General features: G+C 40.9%; 1 protein-coding gene across 1 annotated transcript in view; it reads left to right on the forward strand.

Moving 5' to 3' along the window:
- The window catches only part of LOC117513625 (vacuolar protein sorting-associated protein 13B-like), a 1,146,044-nt gene that overhangs the window by 129,713 nt on the left and 992,077 nt on the right, over nucleotides 1-24,254 (forward strand). Inside the window, 4 exon segments of the mRNA XM_034173849.1 lie at nucleotides 831-926; nucleotides 2,454-2,576; nucleotides 2,967-3,104; nucleotides 22,199-22,286. Of these exon segments, the coding sequence (XP_034029740.1) occupies nucleotides 831-926; nucleotides 2,454-2,576; nucleotides 2,967-3,104; nucleotides 22,199-22,286 (445 nt within the window).

Genomic DNA, 24,254 nt, shown 5'->3' on the forward strand with positions numbered 1-24,254 from the left:
CTGCAGGATGTTTTTGTGCTTTTAGGATGTTCATGTTATTCTACCTATTATTTATTTTTGTGAAGCAAGTTCTTCTTTGTGATTTTTTTTCCTTTCCCCCACTCTGTCCACGGCATTTTATCAAAAATATTCATATTGCATTTGTTGATTTTGATCCGTAAGATGCTGTTACACCTGACCAAGTTTGCTCTGCTGGGAAAAATAATTTATTTTCTGGAGCTCTTTGGACTTCCAGCCACCTCGACTCCCTTGTGCACTTGGCTCAGGATCCCACAGTGAAGGCATGGCACACATGCCGTCATCAAGTCCTGATATCTCTGAGTGATTCTTTCCATGCTCAGCATGAAAAAGGGATGCTGATGTGTGGCTAATCTGCATTGGACTGAATGTGAGACATTTGGTTGTCTGAATGAGCTCCAGAAATGTTGAAAAGTGGCACGGGTTTCACCGAACTTTCCCAACTTGTGCTGATCTGATCTGAGCCGGGCAGCATACCGACCTCCTCCGGGATACACCTGAGTCATTCTGATGAGCTGCTCAAGAAAACTCAATGCCAAACTTGGGAAGGTGTATAAAATAAAATTCTTTGTGGTACATTTTTCTCTAATTTCTTGACATCTTTCATGTGGAGAACATATTGTTTAATTCACACTTTATTGTTCTGATCAAATCGAAGTTTTATGATTCTTTAAATTGATATCAACAAAGAATCTCACAGCTAAGTCACACTCACATTGACTGCCACAGTAGGTGCTGATTTGACCTTTTTAAGTATTATTTAATGCCGCTATTGAGGACTTCTGGTCACTATGAAATGTTCTGTGTGTTAGCTGACAGAGACTCAGTCAGAGAGCAGCTACTACAGTCCTCAGAAGGTGAAGTCCAGAGAGGTCCTGTGTGTCGAGCAAGAGGGAATTACCATCGAGGTACAGAAAAGTCAACACATGGCCACATCATACAATGACAAAGCTGCTTTGATAAGAATATATAATGGGGAACATGACAGTGATGTAATCTGACAAACCAAAGGATGCGGGACAAGCATTATTTATGACAGCAGTTTTCCTCATTTACGGATCTGACAAATACAGAGATTGTAAAGGGCATTTCAATGCCTCAAGAAGAAAAAATCTGTCTTCTGGCTGTTGTGATTCTTTTTATTTGCTTTGCAAGTTGAATTTATCCATATTAAACTGAATAATTTACCATGTAATTTATCCACCACTTGGTCCACAGTCCAATCTCAAAGTCCAGAATCTTCAGCTGAGTTTACAGTAATTAATCATGGCTAACATGCAAGGTTTAGGGTCAGATTGAAATATGCTCACTCCAACCATAATTAAAATGATTTCATTTTTTTTAAAACCGTTATCAAGTACTACTAATAAATTTTGAGTCTGAGTAACTTTGGTGACTTACTCATTCCCAACATTATTCTGCCAGAGAATCTTTTTTAGTAAAACACCGTCCTTAGTTCTCTGCCATTCTTAGTATTAGTAACACATCCTTGTTTGGTTTTGGGCAGTGGTTCCCCTTAAGCTGTCTTCCTAAATACATTTGGACAGACTGTCCAGGTGTCTCATTTGTGACCTGTTGTGAACACAGTGAAATCTGTGCGTGAATTGAGCCCAAGTCACATCATTCCTGCATTTCCCCCTCGGTGTCCAAAATATTTTCAAACCTTCCCCCCTCCTCTCCCTCTGATTACCTGGTTGGATGAGGAAACTGATTTTCTGCTCCTAAGCTCTCTACCAGATGTGAGAATTCTGAGAGATTTCCAATTCCAGTTTCTTTAATTTATGCCTTTGCTGGAACACAGAGAGAGCAGCACCCTGAAGCAGGACCAAAAGTGAAAGCGTTGAAAGGCAAAGGGATTGCTAGTAAAACAGGGAAAACTCGGCCTTGTAATTCCGGTGTGGTGAAACGTAAAGCTTTATTGGATTGCTCTCTGTCTAGTTGTTTAGGTGAAGTGAAGGCTCGGTGAGTGAAGGTCTCCTTTGAGTCTCATGGGAATGTAGATTCTGTCTGTGAAGTGAACCTCCAACTTCACAGACATCAGCTTGGCCATGATGGAAAACCTTAGTTTGTGTTGTGTCAAGAATAAATTGTGTATTACCCACTCATTAATCTCACTTGTGTTTTATTGAGATGTAAAATGGTAATTTATTGAAATTAATTTCCACAAGTTATTGCAGTGTTGTAGTTTTATTGGACTTACATCGACTGTTTTAAGGCATTTGACATTCTGGGTGTTCTCAGTGGAGAGAAAATGGCTTCATGGGGTTTTTTATACATATATCGTTAAGTTTTAGTTCTGTTTTAATTTGCAGCACATTTTTTCTTTTCTTTTTGTTGTTGTTGTTAATGATCCAGAGACACCCATTATCTGAGTTGTGTCACTAAATCTTTATCTTCATCTCTCTTTTTTTTTTTTTGTTTGTTTTTTGTTTCAGGTGCTAATGATGGGGGAGCCCTTTTTTGATTGTCAGATTGGTTTTGTGGGCTGCTGGGCTCGCTGCCTAAAAAGCATCATGGGAGTACGGGATTTTGAAGAAAATATGAACCGAAGTGAAGAGGTAAAGACAGCCTGAAAGCCGCAAGGAACAATAAATTAAAAAATGAACCCTGCAGTAAACCTGAGGGGAAGCCCAGAAAAGAAATCGCTTTCTGCAGATCTGTGGAACCAAACCACTTTCAGGAGGCACCGACAATGTGGTCTGGTTTGTTTATGGAAGAGTGTGATCCAGCTGCCTTTTGCAATTCACCAAACTGTTTAATGTTAGCCGCATTCATATCTCCACTCCCAGTGCATGGAGTGTGTTCAGCGTTTGCTCATGAATAGTGTAAAAACTCCACTCCATTGGAATCTATATGTTCATCAGCAGTGCATTTGTTTTTTATCAGAGTCTTTGATGTAGAGTAGGCTGGATTGTGATTTTAATTTTTGTTTTTGAACCCTTGTGCAGGATTCCATATTCTTCACCTGTGGGGAGAGCCTAAGCAGTAAAGGAATGACATACCTGACCAACTCTCTGTTTGACTACCGCAGTCCAGAGAACAATGGAGTGCATGCCGAGTTCATCCTGGATGCCACCAATCACAAGGTTACAATGATTGAGATTGGTTATTCGTCACAACAAACTTAACATGGTTGTTTCAGCTACCTGCACAACTGAGTTGAAGTCCAACTGAAGTTCCTTTGCAGTTTCATCTTGAGCACGTCTTTCCTAATTTCTTTTTTTTTTAATTCTTTATTTCTTGCTTTTTAACATAACATCACTGATGATGCATTACAAACACACACGCACACAATATGTGAGGTTACAAGCATGTGAATACATATTTTAAACTTTCACATCAGTGGAGAGCAAAAAAAAACAACAAAAAAAACAATAATATAAATTAAAATAAAAATAAAAATAGAACACAGAACTGTCTGGGGTGACCATTAAACAAAATAGCTGTTATCTACATGTCATATATTAAAGCCCTACGTTGGGCCTCTGAATGGTTATATATTGAACTCATTTTTCCCCACAAGAAACAAACAAATCCAGTTTTTGGTTTACTACAGCTGTTAGTCTTTCCAGTCTGTAAATGTCCAGTGTCACATCCATCCAGGTTGACAAAGTTGGTTTCTTTTATGACAGCCAGTTTTTAGTCACTGCCTTCTTACCAGCCGCTAATAAAATAATAAACAAGCGTTTGTCCATTTTTTTCTAGTCTTGTAAATGTGGTAGACATCCAAAGTAAACCGTTTTGAAATCAAATGGAAGTGGATAATTAAAGATGTCTCGTAGGGCTACATGTACGTCCATCCAATATTGTTTAATGAGAGGACAATCCCACATAATGTGAAAATGGTTTGCACGCTGGTTTCCACATTTTCTCCAACAGTCCAGAGGGGTCCCATCATAATGCGTTTTCTGACATGGAGTAATAAAATACCTTATCAATACCTTCCATCCAAACTCTTTCCATCTTAGTGAATTTGTACATTTCTATTGTGCTTTCCAGATCGATGCCCATTCCTCCTCTGTTATATATATACCTCCCTCTTTCTCCCATAAAGCTTTCACATACAATGTAGAATGTGTTTTAGCATTTACTAAACATTTGTATAACTGTGAGATAATCCCCTTACCAATATTACCATTATATGCTTTCTTGAGCATTTCCACAAAATTCACATTAGTTACAGGTTTATTCTTAACTTTAGTATCCACATAGTGTCTTAACTGTAAGTATCGATAGAAATCTTGCTTTTCCAGAGAATACTCTTTTTGTAGTGTTTCAAATTCAACAAAAATATCATTCTTAAAGAATTTGAATATTACTGTTAGTCCTTTTGATGTCCATGTCTTAAAACGTGAATCATTTTTGTTTGGATGAAAGTCAGAATCGTAGGCGTACCACTTAAAACCCACAATGTCTTTGTCCAATTTAAATTCCATCACCGCAGTTTTCCAAACCTTAAGAGTACATTCTACCCATGGGTTATTAGCCTCATCTATATATTTTTTAATATTATCAGCCAAAATAGATTGTATTGGAAAAGGAAATATACTTTCCTCAATGTCCTTCCACTGTGCTGTATATGAATTGTCACACCAGTTTATCACTGCTTTAATCTGAGCTGCCTGATAATATTCCCTCAGTCTTTTCCTTGGCCAGTTGTAAAGTTTTAAAACACACTCTAGGTTTTTTGCCTTGCCATATATACCTTGATATCATTTTATCCCATTCTATAAATTTGCTTTGTTCAATCTCTATTGGTAATGTCTGGAATAAATAGAGAAGTCTAGGCAAGATATTCATTTTTATGGAGTCAATTCTAGAACTTAGGTTCTAATTAATTTCCATCTATTTATATCCTCAATCATTCTTTTACTTAAGGGTATATAATTATAGTCAGAGTTTTGTGTAGTCTTTCGGTATGTCAATACCTAAATATTTGAGTGATTTGGATTGCCATATCATTTGATACTTGATTAATACTTCATTTGGGGGGTTGTAATTATATGTTAGTACTTGAGTTTTAGTCATGTTGACCTTATATCCTGAAAGTCTACCATACTGTTCAAATAACTGCATCAATTTTGATAAAGAGTCTGTTGGCTGATCTAAATATATCAATATATCGTCTGCGTAACAGGCTAGTTTATGTTCTCGGCCTTTAATAGTAATTCCCTTGATATCCCCATTTTGTCTTATTGACTGCGCTAGCGGTTCCAGATATAGGGAGAACAATAAAGGGGACAATGCACAGCCCTGTCTCATTCCGCGTTGTAATATAAATCTATTTGATAAGCTTCCATTAACCTTTATTCTCGCAGTAGGTTTGTGGTATATTGCTTTTATAGTCCCAATGATTACATCATGGAAGCCAAATTTAATTAATGTTTTGTAAAGAAAATCCCAGTTAACGGAGTCGAAGGCCTTTTCAGCATCCACACTCATAAGTACTGCATTAGTTTTATTTTTTGTATATGATTTATAATGTGAAGAGTTCTACGAATATTATCTTGGGTCTGACGTTGCCTAATAAAGCCTGTTTGGTCATTATATATTAACATGGGTAAAAATTCTTCCAAGCGTCTGGCCATAACACAGGTGAAGAGCTTATAGTCTAAATTCAAAACAGATATAGGTCTAAATGAACCACAGTCAGTTTTATCTTTAACCTCTTTTGGTATAGCAGATATTATTGCTTCTTTCCAACTAGGTGGGGTTTGTGCTTTTTTAAGGACCCAATTAAACATAACTAGCATTATAGGAATCAGTTCACTTTTAAATTCTTTGTACCAGTCCGCCGTATATCCATCTGAACCTGGTGATTTATTTATTTTTAGTCTGCTAATAGCTTTTTAAGTTCAGTTTCAGTGATTTCCGCTATCATCTTTTCGCTCTGGGCCGCGCTTAGAGCTGGTAAATTCAGTGAATCAAGAAAAATGTCGATTTCATTTTCATTTCCTCCTGGGACTTTAGAGTATAATTTCTTATAGAACTCCTCAACGGCATCGTGAATTTCCTGTAACTTATTTTTTATCTGTCCTGTTTGAGGGTGTCTAATTTTAGTTTTTGTATTTTCAGCTATTTTCTTTTTAAGTTTCCATGCTAAGATTTTCATAGATTTTGACCCACTTTCATAATATGTTTGTTTCAAAAACATTAATTTTCTCTTTATTTCTTGTGTTTCCAATTCATTAACCTGTTCCCTAATTTTTTTAATTTCTTCCAAAAAGTTTTGTGAGTATTTAAATTTATGTTCATTTTTTGTAAGTCCTCCATTTTTTGGATACGTTTTTTCTTTTTATAAGACGCTATTGCTATAACCTTACCTCTAAGCACGGCCTTCATTGTGTCCCAGAGTATAGGAGGAGTTACCTCCCCGTTGTCGTTAATCTCTAAGAACTCGTGGAGGTCCTTTTTATTTGTTCCTTAATGTTATCATCTTTTAGTAGACTTGAATTTAATTTCCAAGTGGTTATTTTGGGTTGCAGATTTAGATCAACCAACAAATATACAGGGGCATGGTCACTTACATCTATTGTCCCAATTTCACATGTCTGAATCTTATCCTTCTTCTTAAATTGGGCCATACTGTGCCAAGTCACTTTTTATTTTTTACCTTTTGAAGGGTCATGTGTTTGGTGGTTCTACTATTAAAGGGATGCTGCACGTTATTTATCACCCTGGTTAGCAACACAACATCAAAGTGTTCATGATTGTAAGTTTATCCTCGCACATTCGGTAATAATTAGTGGTCGCTGGTATATTTTATTGATAATCCCTCTCGGCAGGTGCATTTCCAGAAAATATCTTACTCTTCATTTCTCAGCATGTGATGTACGTTTTAGCAAACGCAGAAACACTCCGAAGGCTGACAGAGTGAAACGAACACACATTTGATAATGAAGGTTCTGAGTTTTCATTTGAAAGTGATGGCTTGGATTTACATAGGATGTACAGAGACGAGACGACACGCTTCAAAACTCCTAATTTTCGACAGTCTGTTGGATTTTGGGGGGCAGCTTGGTGGTTTAGTGGTTAGCACTGTTGGCTTACAGCGAGAAGGTTTGAATGGGTTTGATTCCCGCCTGTAGCCTTTGTGTGGAGTTTGCATGTTCTCCCCGTGTTCGCGTGGGTTTCCTCCGGCTTCCTCCCACATCCAAAGACATGCAGGTTAGGTGGGTTGGAAACTTTCAGTTGTCCATAGGTGTGCGTGCGGGTGTGTATGTGTGTGTTTGTCTATATGTGGCCCTGCGACTGGCATCCAGTCCAGGGTGTACCCCGCCTCATGTTCTATGACTGCTGGGATAGGCTCCAGCTCCCCACGACTCTCAATTGGACTAAGTGGTTGAAGATATGTGTGTGTTGGATTTTGGATCCTAACCTGTGCTGACTCGACTGTCTGTGTCGCAGGATGGTATTTTACTGCCGCAGTGAACACGCATGTGGAAGGACTCCACAGTGCTGTCTTTACAGGCTGCCCAAACATGCAGCTGTATTTCTTACATTGGAAACGGTCAGAATACGTTATTTTCAGGAGATAATGGACTTTCTAGCTAACGTACCAGAATCATGAAAGAACTTTGTGAGCTTTGTGACAAAATAGCAGAGATGATCAGCAAGAGAGCCCGTTTCTGGAATTGTCTAAGAGAGTCTAAGAGCTGTGGCTCATGGGGCGTGGGCGTGGGCTGGGCACATCTGTCTGCACCAGTTAGGATTATCTTTTTTTTCCTTCTTCTAAATCAGGACCACAGTGGGAAAGCATCTTATGCTGGCGGCTGTGGTCAGCCCCCGCGCACAGAGGTGGGAGTAATCACAGTGGAACCATGGAGGACATCTGTCCACAGGAGGATGGAATGGTCTTGGACATGGTTCTCCGGCTGGCGATCGCTCGCCATCCATGTGTGATGGCGCCAGTCAGGACCTCTTTAATGGAGTGGACCTGGACATTATTCTCAGGCTGGCGATCACGCACCATCCGTGTGTGATGGTGCCAGTCAGGACCTCTTTGATGAAGTGGACCTGGACATTATTCTCAGGCTGGCGATCGCGCACCATCCGTGTGTGATGGTGCCAGTCAGGACCTCTTTGATGGTGTGAACCTGGACATTAATCTCAGGTTGGTGATCGCGCCGTGCACGTGCACTAAATCTCACAGTGGAGAGCGGATGCATCAAAATTAAGAGTTACCACTAAACAAGTCATCATAACACGACATCATTCTTATGTGAACTTTGCAATTAATGTGCAGCTCCGTTCTTAACATTAGCAACTAAATTCCATTCAAGCACGTGCAGAGATGTTTCCACAAAGCTGTGCAAACTTTGTCGGAAACATTTGGAAAAACAAGTATTCTGTTTTCAGCAGTATTTGTGCACAAACTACTGTTTGCATGTTCCTTCTTTGCACATGCCCTAACCATCTCAGTCTTCCCACCCTCACTTCGACTACAAGCTGTCCTACCTGTGCTGTTCCCCTGATGCTGTCCATTCTCATCACTTGCAAAGAAAATTACAGAACATTCAGCTCTGACTCCTGTCTTTCTGTCAATGCTGAATAACATACAGTGCATCCAGAGTATTCACAGCGCTGCACTTTTTCCACTTTTTTAATGTGTTGATATAAAAAATGTGCAAATTTATCATTTTTGTTAATAAATTTGCAAAAATTAAAAAAAAAGTTTTCATGTTGTCATTATGGGGTGTTGTGAAGTAGAAGTTTGAGGGAAAAAATGTATTTACTCCATTGCTGGTTTCACCACCATCTTACAGACTTTCCCTTTCACCGTTGCAGACACCCTTTTGTCACAAATAACTCCTGCCACCTTTCTCCACCCACTCTACCCTGCCTGCCCTCTGAGGGCTCTGTTCTACACCCTTTACAGTCATGACTGCATCCCTGCTAATCATAGCAACACCATCGTCAAATTTACTGATGACACTACTGTGGTGGGGCTCATCTCGGGCGGGCACTGAATCTGCCTACAGGAATGAAATGTAGCAGTGTAACAGAGCAGTGCAGAGATAACAACTTGCTCCCCGACACAACGAAGACAAAGGAGTCAGCAAATCTATAAATTATGGTTCTAAATTCTGGGTCTGTTAGTGAAGGATAGGGCTAGTGGCCTTTGATCACCTTAGTATTCTCTCTGCTTCCCTGTTGATTTATTGCTGCTGAACTCATACCTTAGGTGCAGTTTTTCCGGCCGACTGTTTCTGCTTTTTTTCCCTCTTCTCCTTCCTTAATGTTCATCATTATGTACAGTTCGCTGTATACCCTTTGTTTTGTCACATCTCCTTGTACCCGTCTACTTTCTTCATCTCTACACTATCCCTGTGTCGTAGACCGAATGGCCCCTCTAAAAATTGGTCCGCTCTGCCTTCAGTGCGCATGCATCATTTCTGTGCTTCAGCCGCCGTTCACGTATATCACCTCGTTTTGCTTAAAACCGCACTCCAGTCATCACCTGTATCAATGACGATATCTGTAAGCTTTTGTACAACATCGTTTCCACAAAAATTCAGCATATTTCATCATAAAAGACAGAGGAAGTGATCAGAGTGGTGCAGCAGCCAGACGAGCTGCTAGCTGCTGTGTTCACTGCGCCTATGTCATTTCAGAGTGTCAGTAACGACTCACCGATTACCACCTTGTTTCTGCTTCCAACGGCCTTATTTCTGCTTAAAACTGATTTTAGTGTGATTTAAGAGGTTTTACGTTGTGATCTGATGGTTAATAATCACATTATTCCTCTGATCTCTTTGGATGTAGAGAGTCAGTCTCAGATGAGCTGCTGTGGTCCCAAATGGCACACGTGCAGTGAAGGCAGGGCGGACCAGTTTTTAGTGGGGGCCCGTGCAGTCTGCGACACCGGGTCTTTTTTGTTTGCCAATCTCTTTCTCCTTACACTTTCTTGAACAACTTTAGTCCACCACCAAGTCTCCTTGTCCAGATGTCACAGCCACTACCTTTCTACTACCCATTTTCTTCACCACATCTGCAGCACTTTTCCAGTTGCCAAAAATCACTTCACATCCACCCAGTGTTTGTCTCACCTGCTCCCTGAATTTCACACAATAGTCTTCTGTCTCCAGCTTCCACTATTCAGTTGAAAGTGAAAGTGTGTTGAGATGTTTGTCTGGTGGTGTTCACACAATGTAATTTTTAATGCAGATTAATTTAACAGGGCAGAAGGAACAAACTTTTGGTCACCTGGACCTTTCTTTGGAGGATCACTTGGTCTGTCCACTGAGTTATGGTCTGCCCCACTTCTTAATAAAAGAAAGTGTTTTTGTTGGTCAAAGCGAAATGCTGTGCTGTAATGAGTGATCACACTGCAGTCATGGACCTTGGCATTTCAGACTTGGCATCTACCTCAAAGCCACAGAAGTACAGCACTCAAATAATTTCCCTGTACTACATCTGACCACCATTACAGGTTGTTTCTGACATGTATATTCATAATCAAACATTTATGTCCAGAAATCCAACCACTTAACTTTCAAAGGACACACAAAGCACTGATAGCACAGACTTCAACCATATGGCAGAAATTAAGCAGTCAGTTAAAGCCCTGTCAGCCAACAAATGGCACTACATACATCTCACAGTAGGGCCAATAGGTCTAAACAATAACACATACAATAACATTCATTCCACTGAGTAACAGCAAAAAATAAACACAATTAGCTGGTCATGTTTACCTTAACAGCACCTCAGTCCAGCCATTTTTCTTTCTGACTGATGTGGAAAATGACACAATCAGTAAAGCATCCTGAGTGCCCGCGCTGTGATACGTCAAAGGCAGCGCTCTCAGTCACCGGCGGTGGGTTCACATGGGATCATAAACACAGCCTTATAACACACGCGCACACACACACACAAGCACAAGCAAATTTTAGTAGGCCGGTGATTATACTCTAATCAGCAGCAGCGCTGTTCGTCTGCAGCTAACAGTTATTTTCATAACCAAACTATAATCTTTTATTCATGTGCTTGTTTATTTTTTTGTCTTGCCAATCTGACCATAGTCTGCTGGGTCAAATTTCATCATGCTTCTCATGAACAGCATAAGTTTCGAAGTGTTGGAACCTTGACGCCGATAGTGGAGGATTCCAATTCGTTTAGGCTAATAGGCAGTTTAGTGAAGTGGCCTTTGATGTGACCTCAGTATGACACTTAAATATACACATTAATGTGTACCAGAATTTTTTTTTTCCTCCAATCTCTTCATTCCAAGTAAAAAAAAATTCATATTTTAACATTTCGCATTATGGATTCCACCTTAAAGTTATCATTCCAGAACTGGTTACAAACAAATGAAATACAGTGGTCCCTCGTTTATCGCGGGAATTACGTTCTAAAAATAGCCCGCGATAGGCGAAATCCGCGACGTGGCCAGCGTTATTTTTTACAATTATTATAGACGTTTTAAAGCTGTAAAACCCCTCACTACACACTTTATATTTTCTCAATCAGGCATGAACATTTTCTCACTTTTCTCTCGTGTGTAAACACTCTCAAAGTTCAAACCTGAGTAGAAAAATAAGACCAACCTGTTTTCAGGCCCAAACATTTGTTTGAGAAATAAAAATAGAAGGTTTTCCTATAAATAATTATGATGGCTTTTAGAACTAAAGAATTTAATTTTAACGATCAACGTACGAGGTTGGACACATAAGAAATTATTAATAGTGACTGACCAGTGTTTCACAGTTCCTCTTATCGCGCCTCTTCGTCCTGGCGCCGCTGCGCTGTCACGTCTTTTTCCACTGACTCACACCTCGCTGCAGGTGTCTTTTTCCGAGTGTAGAACACAGTTATGGGTAGTTGTTGGTGCTCTTTTTTCTTCTGGGTGAGAAGATTCTTATAAACAGACACGCAGAACACAATGCGCGTGCTCTCCCTTCACGGTGTCGCGACCGGCTACTGGATGAGGCCGCGGAACACAATGCACTGTAAAAAAAAAAAAAGCATGCAAAATTGGACTAAAAAAATCTGCGAAACAGCGAGGCCGCGAAAGGTGAACCGCGTTATAACGAGGGACCACTGTACTCATTATTAACATTCCATGTAAGGCTGTGTGACATAACATAAAAATGTCTGTTGATATAAGGATATAAGTTATATTTTATACTCTATTATCTATCACTAATGCTGCAGTTAGCTAAGTTGTGCTGGGCACATTGTTTAGGCTAACTGGAGTTTGCTAGTTATTACCAACAGTTTAGATAATATCTAATACCAACAAATGGTGGTCTTGGATAAGGTACGTGACAATTGCTACCTCCTCATTAGAAACAGGGAGACCACGCCCACATTTTACTTTGTCTACTGCTGGTAAATTTGTCTCTGCCATTCAGTGACATGCATGACAATTAGAGAAAGACTGGAAGTAACCTTAGTTATTGCAAGATTTAAAAAAAAAAAGTAATAAATGCCCCACATAAAGCCTTATTAACTTGTTATTATTTCAAATACATGTTTTATTCTGGAACCTTAAAAGAATTTAAAGTTTCTGGTTCCATTTTATTCCTAGCAAGATATCGCTTGTTTTTGGTTTTCATTCCTTGAACTAGTTCAATGCTTGGCCCAGATGTAATTAGGTGATGCAGTAATTCATCTGTTATTCAACTGTAACTTCATCAAACTTTTCTTTTTTTAAATTGAAGAAGCTGCAACAACAGTTATTTCCAAATTCAGATCTATGAGTCAAATATATGTATTTCAGTAATTTCTATTTGTACAAGCATCACTACCCCCCCATTCCCCAAATTACTACCATGTTTTTCTTTTCTCCCTGTCAGTCATTTGACTGCAGGCTGCAGCAGGAATGCACATCCTACGGTGCATCCAGAAAGTATTCACAGTACTTCACTTTTTCCATATTTTGTTATATTACAGCCTTATTCCAAAATGCAGTACATTCATTTTTTCCCCTCAAAGTTTTACTCACAACACCCCATAATGACAAAATGAATTTTTTTTTTTTTTGGAAACTTTTGCAAATTTATTAAAAATAAAAACTAAGAAATCATATGTGCATAAATATTCACACCCTTTGCTCACTGCTTTGTTGATGCACCTTTGGCAGCAATTACAGCCTCAGTTCATCTTGAATATGATGCCACAAGCTTGGTGCACCAATGTTTTGCTCATTCCTCTTTGCAGCACCTCTCAAGCTCCATCAGGTTGGATGGGGCTTGTCAGTGCACAGCCATTTTCAGATCTCTCCACAGATGTTCAATCAGATTCAGAACTAGGCTCTGGCTGTAACACTCAAGAACATTCACCGAGTTGCCCTGAAGCCACTCCTTTGATATCTTGGCTGTGTGCTTATGGTCATTGTCATTGTGGAGCAGGTGTTCATCCAGGATGTCTCTATACATTGCTGCATTCATCTTTCTCTCCATCCTAAGTAGTCTCCCAGTTCCTGCCATTAAAAACATCCCAGATGGCAGGCTGCCATTTGTCTTTTACTCTGACAGAGTGATCATTGGGTTCTTGGTCACCTCCCTGATAAAAATCTAAACAAACAAAAAAAACTTACTCACATTGTCATTATGGGGTACTGTGTGGGGAATTGTGAGGAAAAACATTTGGTGTAATCCATTTTGGAACAAAGCTGTAACATAACAAAATGTGGAAAAAGTGCAGCGCTATGAATTATTTTCTGGATGCACTGTATCTAAGTAGTAGTGCTAAAGCTATTATACCTGATAAACCATAGCCCCCCCTTAATCAACCACCACAGCTCAGGTGTTGACTCTACTCAGAAATGTTCATGACCCTCAATGGAGCAATTGTTTGGACATCCATCCATCTGTCCCTACTTGAAAACCTTAAGATGTCAAAGGTTTGTGTTAATTCATTGGCCTCAGTTTTGAAACCAGCCAATGGCTTTGATCCAAAAGCATGCCAGAGCCATTAGAGGCCCTCTAATAAATATTACTCATTAACCCGTGTTTCTGATAAGGCTCCACTCTGTTTAGAGATGTGTTGAGTGGATATAGGTTGAGGTGTTGAATACATATATGTGAGGGGCTCACTCCTTATCTTTGTTTACCGTTAGTTTTATGGGCAATAAAACTAAACCTTAATCAGGACCATAGCTCTTGACATATAGATGAATAAATTATGAGTTTTGGCCTAGCAGTGCATGAGCAATCACATCTAAAATGCAAGTTCACATATCACTATATTAAGTTTTCATAAATTGAAAGACACCACTTTTAATTTTATGCAGCGGTCACCCAAAATGTTAGCACATCTCGTCTAACCTGGGGTCACATTTTTACTACGTTTTTTTCTCTTTTTTTTACTTCTTATTCTCCATAACACACCAAAGGGGAAACCAATGAACAGATTCAATTATAACTTTTGTGATAGAGTTGATAATCGTTGTAAGAAAATAACTTGTACTTTATTGGGTAGTGCTTTTGCCTGAAACCTCACCTTGTTTTATAGGTTGTACAGTTTACTTTTTATCACCTACTGTCCGTTAGACCCTGGATAGGTGAGATATAAAATCACGCTTCATCCATCACTGCATCTGTCTCCCCCTCCATCATGTTTCTTGTCAACACTATAACCAAATCATAAATCTTATGATTTGGTATATGTAATGCAGACAGTTCAGTCATTCTTGTCACCGTTTTATCTCTGAATCTCCAGCACTCTAGCACCACTAATAAGACAAATGCAGAGGCTTGTTTAAGCATGCAACCCTTGAACCACGGCTTGATTTTATAAATGATTTTAATCAATTCAGCGACAGTACATTGGATTCCTTGGATCATGCTGAACTCAGTGTACTCTGTGATGGTGATGTCTGACATACCAGATTTGTGGCAAAATTGGAGTTTATGATAAAGCTTACTTTTTTCCACAGGTCACAAATTTTGTCCAATAATAAAAAAAGAAGGAAAAAGAAATGGCACTGTTGATCTTCTGACCAAGCCTCACAAAACCAACTATATGAGTGTTTGAGTTTTCTAAGCATTCATCTAGCACAGTCGATTGAAATCAGCGTAGAAGCCACAAAACATTAAGTAAGGTCATGTCTCAGCAATGCATAGATGTGTGAAAACCAAACTTGGTATGTGGCCTCATCACCCCATGCTGAGGAAGTACAGAAAATTGATGTCATTTAACCTTTAGGAGACGCTACTCTAAGTTGGGGATGGTTGGCCACAAGTTACCTTGCTGCTTCTGTTTGCTGGAGTTCTTTATTTTACATTAATTCTGGTTGAGTTTCAAAACTATTCAAGTTCAACTCTTTCACTATATAACTTCATTTTTTTTTTTTACCACAAGGATCAAAAACTCAGATTCTCTCAGATTTTTCCTCAGTCACTGCTGTTTCTCATATCTTCATGCTTTGGCTGAACACCTTTATGCCTCTTTATTAACCATAGCTCTGCACATCACCCTAATTCTTATGAATCAGTACTAGTAAACATCCCTTCCACTTCTCAGCATCCTCTCACTTCTAAAACTTTATCTGGTAAACATTCATGTTTCTCAGCCGGTATGTCATCTGGTCCAGTCACCTTTCCACTTTTCTTGCTGTCCTCACTTCATCTTTCCTTTTCCAGAACATCTCTGAATGTAATGACCAGTCTAGAAAATTACTAAATGGGTAGAAGAAACTTACACTTGTTTTAAACACAATTCAATACACAGGGGCTGTGCAGAGATTTCCCACACAGTGGGAAGGTTTGACAAAAATGTAGTAATTGAGTCAAGTAGAACAATAGAGTTCAGTCAGAAATTAATAACTTCAATAATTAATAATTAATAACTTCAAAGCGAAACACCGTTTTGTTTATTTTATTTATGTCCAGAGATCAAGGCTACAGTAACCAATTTCATATTTATTTACTTTAAGACTCAATGAAATACATAGAAAACCTGTAAAGCCTACTTTTAGTACAAAATTCACAAGAGGTATCGATAAGGGAATCAATAAGGAATCGGATCGATAAGCAGAATCGATAATGGCATCAATATTGATAAAATCTTATCAATACCCATCCCTATGCATAAGTATTACCAGCCTTTGCCCTGAAGCTCAAAATTGAGCTCAGGTGCCTCCTGTTTCCCCAGGAGCCCACGTGGTGTAAATTCAGTTGATTTGAACATTATTTGGAAAGGCACACACCTGTCTACATATAAGGTCCCACAGTTGACAGTGTATGTCAGACTAGAAATCAAACATGAAGTCAAAGGAATTGTCTGTAGACCTCCTAGTCCATATTGTGTCAAGGGACAAATCTGGGGAAGGGTACAGAAACATTTCTGCTGCTTTGTAATTCTCAATGAGCACAGTGGCCTCCATCATCTGTAAATGGAAGACGTTCGGATCCACCAGGACTCTTCCTAGTGCTGGATGCCTGTCTAAACTGAGCGATCACAGGAGAAGGACCAAGAAACCGATGGTCACTCTGTCAGAGTTCCATCATTCTTCTATAGAGATAGGAGAACCTTCCAGAAGGACAACATCTCTGCAGCAATCCACCAATCAGGACTGTATGGTAGAGTGGCCAGACAGAAGCCACTCCTTAGTAAAAGGCACATGACAGCCCACCTGGAGTTTGCCAAAAGGTACCTGAAGGACTCTCAGACCATGAGAAGCACAATTTTCTGGTCTGATGAGACAAAGATTGAACTCTTTGGTGTGAATGCCAGGCATCATGTTTGAAAGAAACCAGGCATCATCCCTACAGTGAAGCATGGTGGTGGCAACATCATGCTGTGGGGATGTTTTTCAGCAGCAGGAACTGGGAGACTAGTCAGGATTGAGGGAAAGATGAATACAGCAATGTACAGATACATCCTGGATGAAAACCTGCTCCAGAGCGCTCTGGACCTCAGACTGGGGCGATGGTTCATCTTTCAGCAGGACAATGACCCTAAAAACACAGCTAAGATATCAAAGGAGTGGCTTCAGGACAACTCTGTGAATGTCTTTGAGTGGCCCAGCCAGAGCCCAGACCTGAATCTGATTGAAATCTCTGGAGAGATCTGAAAATATCTGTGCACCGATGCTCCCCACCCAACCTGATGGAGCTTGAGAGGTGCTGCAAAAAGGAATGTGCAAAACGGCCCAAAGATAGTTGCACCAGGCGTATGGCATCATATTCACAAAGACTTGAGGCTGTAAATGCTGCCAAAGGAGAATCAGCAATTATGTACATGTGATTTCTTAGTTTTTTATTTGTAAAAAATTTACCAAGCTTTCAAAAAAAACTTTTTTCTTGTTGTCATTAATTGAGGGAAAAAATGTATTTACTCCATTTTGGAATATGCTGCAACATAACAAACTGTGGAAAAAGTGAAGCACTGTGAATATTTCTTGGATGCACTATGTGTGTGTGCGTGTGTGTGTGTGTTTTATATATATATATATATATATATATATATATATATATATATATATATATATATATATATATACACTCAACAAAAATATAAATGCAACACTTTTGGTTTTACTCCCATTTTGTGTGAGATGAACTCAAGATCTAAAACTTTTTCCACATACACAATATCACCATTTCCCCTCAAATATGTTCACAAACCAGTCTAAATCTGTGATAGTGAGCACTTCTCCTTTGCTGAGATAATCCATCCCACCTCAGGGGTGTGCCATATCAAGATGCTGATTAGACACCATGATTAGTGCACAGGTGTGCCTTAGACTGCCCACAATAAAAGGCCACTCTGAAAGGTGCAGTACATCCAACCAGCCTCACAACCGCAGACCATGTGTAACCACACCAGCCCAGCACCTCCACATCCAGCATGTTCACCTCCAAGATTGTCTGAGACCAGCCACTCGGACAGCTGCTGAAACAATCGGTTTGCATAACCAAAGAATTTCTGCACAAACTGTCAGAAACCATCTCAGGGAAGCTCATCTGCATGCTCGTCGTCCTCATCGGGGTCTCGACCTGACTCCAGTTCGTCGTCGTAACCGACTTGAGTGGGCAAACGCTCACATTCGCTGGCGTTTGGCACGTTGGAGAGGTGTTCTCTTCATGGATGAATCCCGGTTCACACTGTCCAGGGCAGATGGCAGACAGTGTGTGTGGCGTCGTGTGGGTGAGCGATTTTCTGATGTCAATGTTGTGGATCGAGTGGCCCATGGTGGTGGTGGGGTTATGGTATGGGCAGGCGTCTGTTATGGACGAAGAACACAGGTGCATTTTATTGATGGCATTTTGAATGCACAGAGGTACTGTGACGAGATCCTGAGGCCCATTGTTGTGCCATACATCCAAGAACATCACCTCATGTTGCAGCAGGATAATGCACGGCCCCATGTTGCAAGGATCTGTACACAATTCTTGGAAGCTGAAAATGTCCCAGTTCTTGCATGGCCGGTATACTCACCGGACATGTCACCCATTGAGCATGTTTGGGATGCTCTGGACCGGCGTATACGACAGCGTGTACCAGTTCCTGCCAATATCCAGCAACTTCGCACAGCCATTGAAGAGTGGACCAACATTCCACAGGCCACAATTGACAACCTGATCAACTCTATGCGAAGGGGATGTGTTGCACTGCATGAGGCAAATGGTGATCACACCAGATACTGACTGGTAACCCCCCCAATAAAACAAAACTGCACCTTTCAGAGTGGCCTTTTATTGTGGACAGTCTAAGGCACACCTGTGCACTAATCATGGTGTCTAATCAGCATCTTGATATGGCACACCTGTGAGGTGGGATGGATTATCTCAGCAAAGGAGAAGTGCTCACTATCACAGATTGAGATTGGTTTGTGAACAATATTTGAGGAAAATGGTGATATTGTGTATGTGGAAAAAGTTTTAGATCTTTGAGTTCATCTCATACAAAATGGGAGCAAAACCAAAAGTGTTGCGTTTATATTTTTGTTGAGTGTATATATATATATATATATATATATATATATATATATATATATATACGAGGTCTCTTAGATAATAAACCGACCCTTTTATTTTTTTTTTTAACTATATGGATTTGAATGACATGCGATTACACCAATCATGCTTGAACCCTCGTGCGCATGCGTGAGTTTTTTCACGCGTGTCGTGACGTCATTTCCCTGTGGGCAGGCCTTGAGTGAGATGTGGTCCCGCCCTCTCGGCTGAATTCCTTTGTTTCACACGCTGCTCGAGACGGCGCGCGTTGCTTTATCAAAATTTTTTCTGGACCTGTGAGGAATATCCGAGTGGACACTATTCGAGAAATTAAGCTGGTTTTCTGTGAAAAGTTTAACGGCTTGATGAGAGATTATGGGGTGTTTCTGTCGGTTGTAAGGACTTCCCACGGAGCGGGACGTCCTGCAGCGCTTCCAGGCGCTGTCGTCGGCCTGTTTCGAGCTGAAAACATCCTAATTTAAGGCTTAATTCACCCGGACATCGTGAGAGAACAGAGAAGATTCAGAAGAGGCCGGCATGAGGAATTTATGCGGACATTCCACTGTTTAAGGACATTTTTTTAATGAAAGCGTACGCGCAAATTCGCCGAGTCGTTTCTGTGCCGACCTCGGCAAATCTGTGTGCGCCACGACAGGAAAAACACCTCCGTGTTGAAAACCATTTGTAGAATTCAGGCGGCTTTTAATGGCTTTCAACAAGTGAGTAACTGAGAAATGTTTAACAGCTTGCGCATGTTCCAACTTGCCCGTTAAGATTTCCAACGGAGGTGTTTTTTCCTGCCGCGACCCCCCCCGCGGGTCAGGTCCAGCCCGACATGCGACTATGCCCGCACGTTCTTTCATTACAAAATGACCGTTAACAATGGAATGTCCGAATAAACTCCTCATGCCGACTTCTTCTGAAAGTTCTCTGTTCTCTGACGACTTACTGCGTCAACAGAGCCTGAAATGTGGAAGTTTTCAACTTGAAACGGCGAGACGCTGCCACCTCGAAGCGCAGATCGCCGTCAGGCGCCGTGGACCCGTCCTTAAAGCGACACTACCAGACCAAAATCTCTCATCAGCCGTTAAAATTTTTACTGAAAACCAGCTGAATTTATTGAATGGTGTCCACTCAGTTGTGCCTTACAGTTTTGAAAAAAATTTTATCAAACAAAGCAACAGTCTCTGAGCCATTCCTAAACAATGAAAAAAATCGCCGAGCGGGTGGACGACCTCACTCAAAGACTGCCCACAGGCGAATGATGTAACCGACAGGCGTGAAAAAACTCTCACATGCCCACGAGGGTTCAAGCATGTCTGATGTAATCACACGTGATTCAAATCCTATGGTTTTTGAAAAAAATAATAAGGTTGGATACTTTTCTAATAGACCTCGTATATATATATGAGGTCTGTTAGAAAACTATCTGAACTTTAATTTTTTGCCAAAAACCATATGGATTTAAATCATGTGTGATTGCATCAGCCCAAGCTTGAACCTTCGTGCGCATGCATGAGTTTTTTCACGCCTGTCGGTTGCGTCATTCACCTGTGAGCAGGCTTTGTGTGAGCAGTGGTCCACCCCTCTCGTCGGATTTTTATTGCGAATAAAATGTCCTGAACGATTGGAGCTTTGCTGCATCAATTTTTTCCAGAAACTGTGAGAGACCTCCAGGTGGACACCATTCGGAAAATTCAGATGTCTTTCAGGGACGATTTTATGGGGATTACACAGATTTAAGGAGTGCTCCAGCCGGTTTAAAGACCGCCCACAGCTGCTGAGAGCACGCCGCGCTCCGAGTGCCGATCGACAGGCTCAAACCCCGCTGAAACAACCAGATCATTTCCAACGTGAAGGCTTTGTTGATCCGGGACGTCGTCTGACTTACACAAAAATGGCAGAAGACGTGGACATCAAGGCTTTTTCGGCACATTCCACTGTTACAGGAGTTTTTTTCATGGAAAGAGGAGCGGAGGAATGCGCCACCGTGCCGTTCATGGCGCGGCCAAAACCACCCTCTGTGTTGGTCTCACAGGACGGCTTTCAGATGGCTTTCAGACGGCTTTCGGTGGCTTTTCAGTCGTGTGACTATCCGAGAGCTGGACATGCCGGAACATGTCCTGTGAGGCCTTCATCACGGCGTTGCTTTGCGCCATGCGGCTCCGTCCCGACGCGCGGAATTCCTCCGCACGTCTGTCTTAGTGTGCCGAAAAAGTGCTGATGTCCACGTCTTCCGCAATTCCCTGTGTAGTCAGACGACGTCCCGGATCAAAACAGGTCCAGTTTGGAAATGAACGGCACATTCCCTGTTATAGGAGTTTTGTCATGGCAGAGGAGCCGGAAGGAATTCCGCGCGTCGCGGCAGAGCCGCATGCGCAAAGCAACGCCGTGATGAAAGATGAGGGGTAGACCACTGCTCACGCAAAGCCCTGCTTACAGGCGAATGACGCAACCGACAGGTGTGAAAAAACTCCCGCATGCGCACGAAGTTCAAGCTTAGCTGATGCAATCACACGTGATTCCAAATCCATATGGTTTTTGCAAAAATAAAAAGATCGGATACTTTCTAACAGACCTTGTGTATATATATAAACTAGTTCTAATGGTTCTGTTTGATTTAATTTCTATTTTTTGTGCACAAGTTGAAACTGCTGTTAATGTCAGTTTTTAAATTTATTCTTTGTGTATGTTGTTTGATTTTAATTCAAGTTGTTGTTCGCATTTATTTCATTTAAACTGTATAGTAATACATTTGTTATTAACAGAGCTGCTCAGTTGTCTGAAAACCTGTGGATATTACTAATGAATGCTTTTCTGCTTTGAAAAGTTGTTTATCTAAAAACAATTTCCAGTCATCCTTTGAAAATAATGTATCGTACACAATATAGATCAGGCAGATTAATTTATTAAGAAAATCTCATATCTTAGTGTAGATCAGATACAGTGGTGTTCTTCAGAACTCACTTGAACACAGAACTTAACTTCTTAATCAACAGCTAAGAAATTATTTCTCTTTTGACTGCAGAGCTGATTTAAAGGTCATTTTAGAGGACCTTATGGTTGCATTGATTTACTTGTGAATGTGTTTGGGTGACTTGCTTGTAAAAATCCTTGAATAAGAAGATCACCTGCTGAATAGGCTGACTTTATATGTGGTTTGACCCTCTTTGTTGAATCTGCGGTGACCCCAGGCACTGCCACTCTTAAAGGCTGTCAGATTGATTGCTCCCTAACTGCCTTGTTTACTCACCACTGCTTTTGTTTGGCAGGAGACATACACTGAGATAGCAGGCATGCAGCGCTTTGGGGCTTTCTACATGGATTACCTCTACACAATGGAGAACAGCAGCGGCACAGGTATTGTCCAATTCATTTCACCTTGTTTGCTCGCCTCCCTGCCTCGTTTCTCTTCTTCTTGCTCTGTGACGCTCTTTGCCTTGTTCTCTTTTTTGTCTGGCTGTCCATTTCGAACTCTGTCTTTCCCTCTCCGTGCTGCCTTTCCTTTCCTCTCTGTCAAACAAGGCCCCTGGAGATGTGAAGAAAGTTTGTCTTGTTTGAGCCATAGCCACCTGGTCCTTGACCCTTTCTGTCCTCGCTCTCACCCCAAACTTACCTGGAGGGCAGCTGTCAGGAGTGTTTAGTCTGCACTGACACATATTTAAGTTTCTTTCTCCATGCTGCTTGTCCAGCCACAGTTTCCCCCCTCCTCTCATCCCTCTACCTGTAAGATCTTGAGAAAGTGAATAGGTCCCTCTTGCCTAATTATGTGTCGCTCATCCTGGCAGAAGCCTAAAAACAGCCAGGATTCTTCATTTCCCCTCTGCAGCATGCAAGAATGTTTATTCAAGTCTGAAAGATCTGAAGTTCCTGTTGGAGCCGACAGTTCGTGTTTCAGTTTAACATATTAGACCAACATGTGTTGATGTGCTTGGGGAGATTGACTGTTGTCCAGGAAAACATCTCTGTTATGATGATGATGATGATGATGAAAAGTTACAAATGTTCATGTCATAGATTTTAAAAAAAATGTAATATCTGACATTCTGCATTTACTATGAAAGATTAGGTAGGTGGGTCTATTTCTTGGCGTAAAGCTATTTATTGAGCAACCACCCAGGCAAAACACTGGGCTGGATGGCAGCCACCTGGTTGTGGTTTTGTGGTGGCATGGTTGCAGCACGGCACCAGCGCATATTTCCAGACCTGACTTGATTATTTCTTTGAATCTATGTCAACTTTTGTGCCAGCAGTTTGGAGATAAATTCAGGAAGGCTTTGGAAATTTCAATCAGGAGTTGTTGGGGTTACTGCAGTTAAGTACTGTGAATATTGTGTGAACTAGGTAATAGTCGTTGTTGGGCTACGGCAATCTGACATTTGACCCTGGTGACATTGACTTTCACCCAAATGATTGACTTCCTGCTGACTTTACCAGGGCACTTCTGGAATCCACTCAATTGTTTACCACATTTGGTCCCAATCAGGTTGAAAATCAGATATTTAGATTTTTGCTGATATTAATTCTTAAAGGGCAATTTCAGGGTCAAATGTCATTGACATAGCAAGTTTGAATGAAATCAGAAAAAGGTTGTGGGTGGGAGGAGTAGGCCAAAACCAGACAGGCAGACATGACCTTGTCCTCATTTATTGACCTTTTATAATAATAACAGTAATAATGATGACTTGGATTATAGAGCGCCTTATTATTACTAAGATGCCCAAAGTGCTTACAAGTTGCATTATTATTCATTCACTCACACAATCACGCATTGGTGGTGGTAAGCTGCGCGTGTAGCCACAGCTGCCCTGTGGCAGACTGATGGAAGCGTGGCTGCCATTCGGCACCTACGGCCCCTCCGACCACCGCCTTCATTCATACACATTCATAAATAAGCATGTTTTTGATTATGGGAGGAAACCGGAGCACCCAGAGGGAGAACATGCAAACTCTACACAGAAAGGGCAGGAAGCAATCCCACCACCTTCTTGCTGTGAGGCAACAATGCCACTGATCACTAAGCCACTGTGCTGCGCTTTAGCAAATTTGATCTTGCTGGGCAATTCTGAAACTCGACTTGTACCAAGTTTGATGGCAATGTGAGTCAGGTCACTTTGGGAGTATGCGCCGGTCGTGTAAGTTGCCGTGTCCTCCACACCATGGAACTGACTTTGGTCGTGGATGCCAAATGGTAAATGGGCTGCATTTATATAGCACTTTTCCATCTGCATCAGATGCTCAAAGTGCTTTACAAATAATGCCTCACATTCACCTCAGTGTGAGGGTGCTGCCATACAAGGTGCTCACTACACAATATATACACAACAA

This window comes from Thalassophryne amazonica, chromosome 7 (assembly GCF_902500255.1).
Source record: "Thalassophryne amazonica chromosome 7, fThaAma1.1, whole genome shotgun sequence".
NCBI lineage: Eukaryota > Metazoa > Chordata > Actinopteri > Batrachoidiformes > Batrachoididae > Thalassophryne > Thalassophryne amazonica.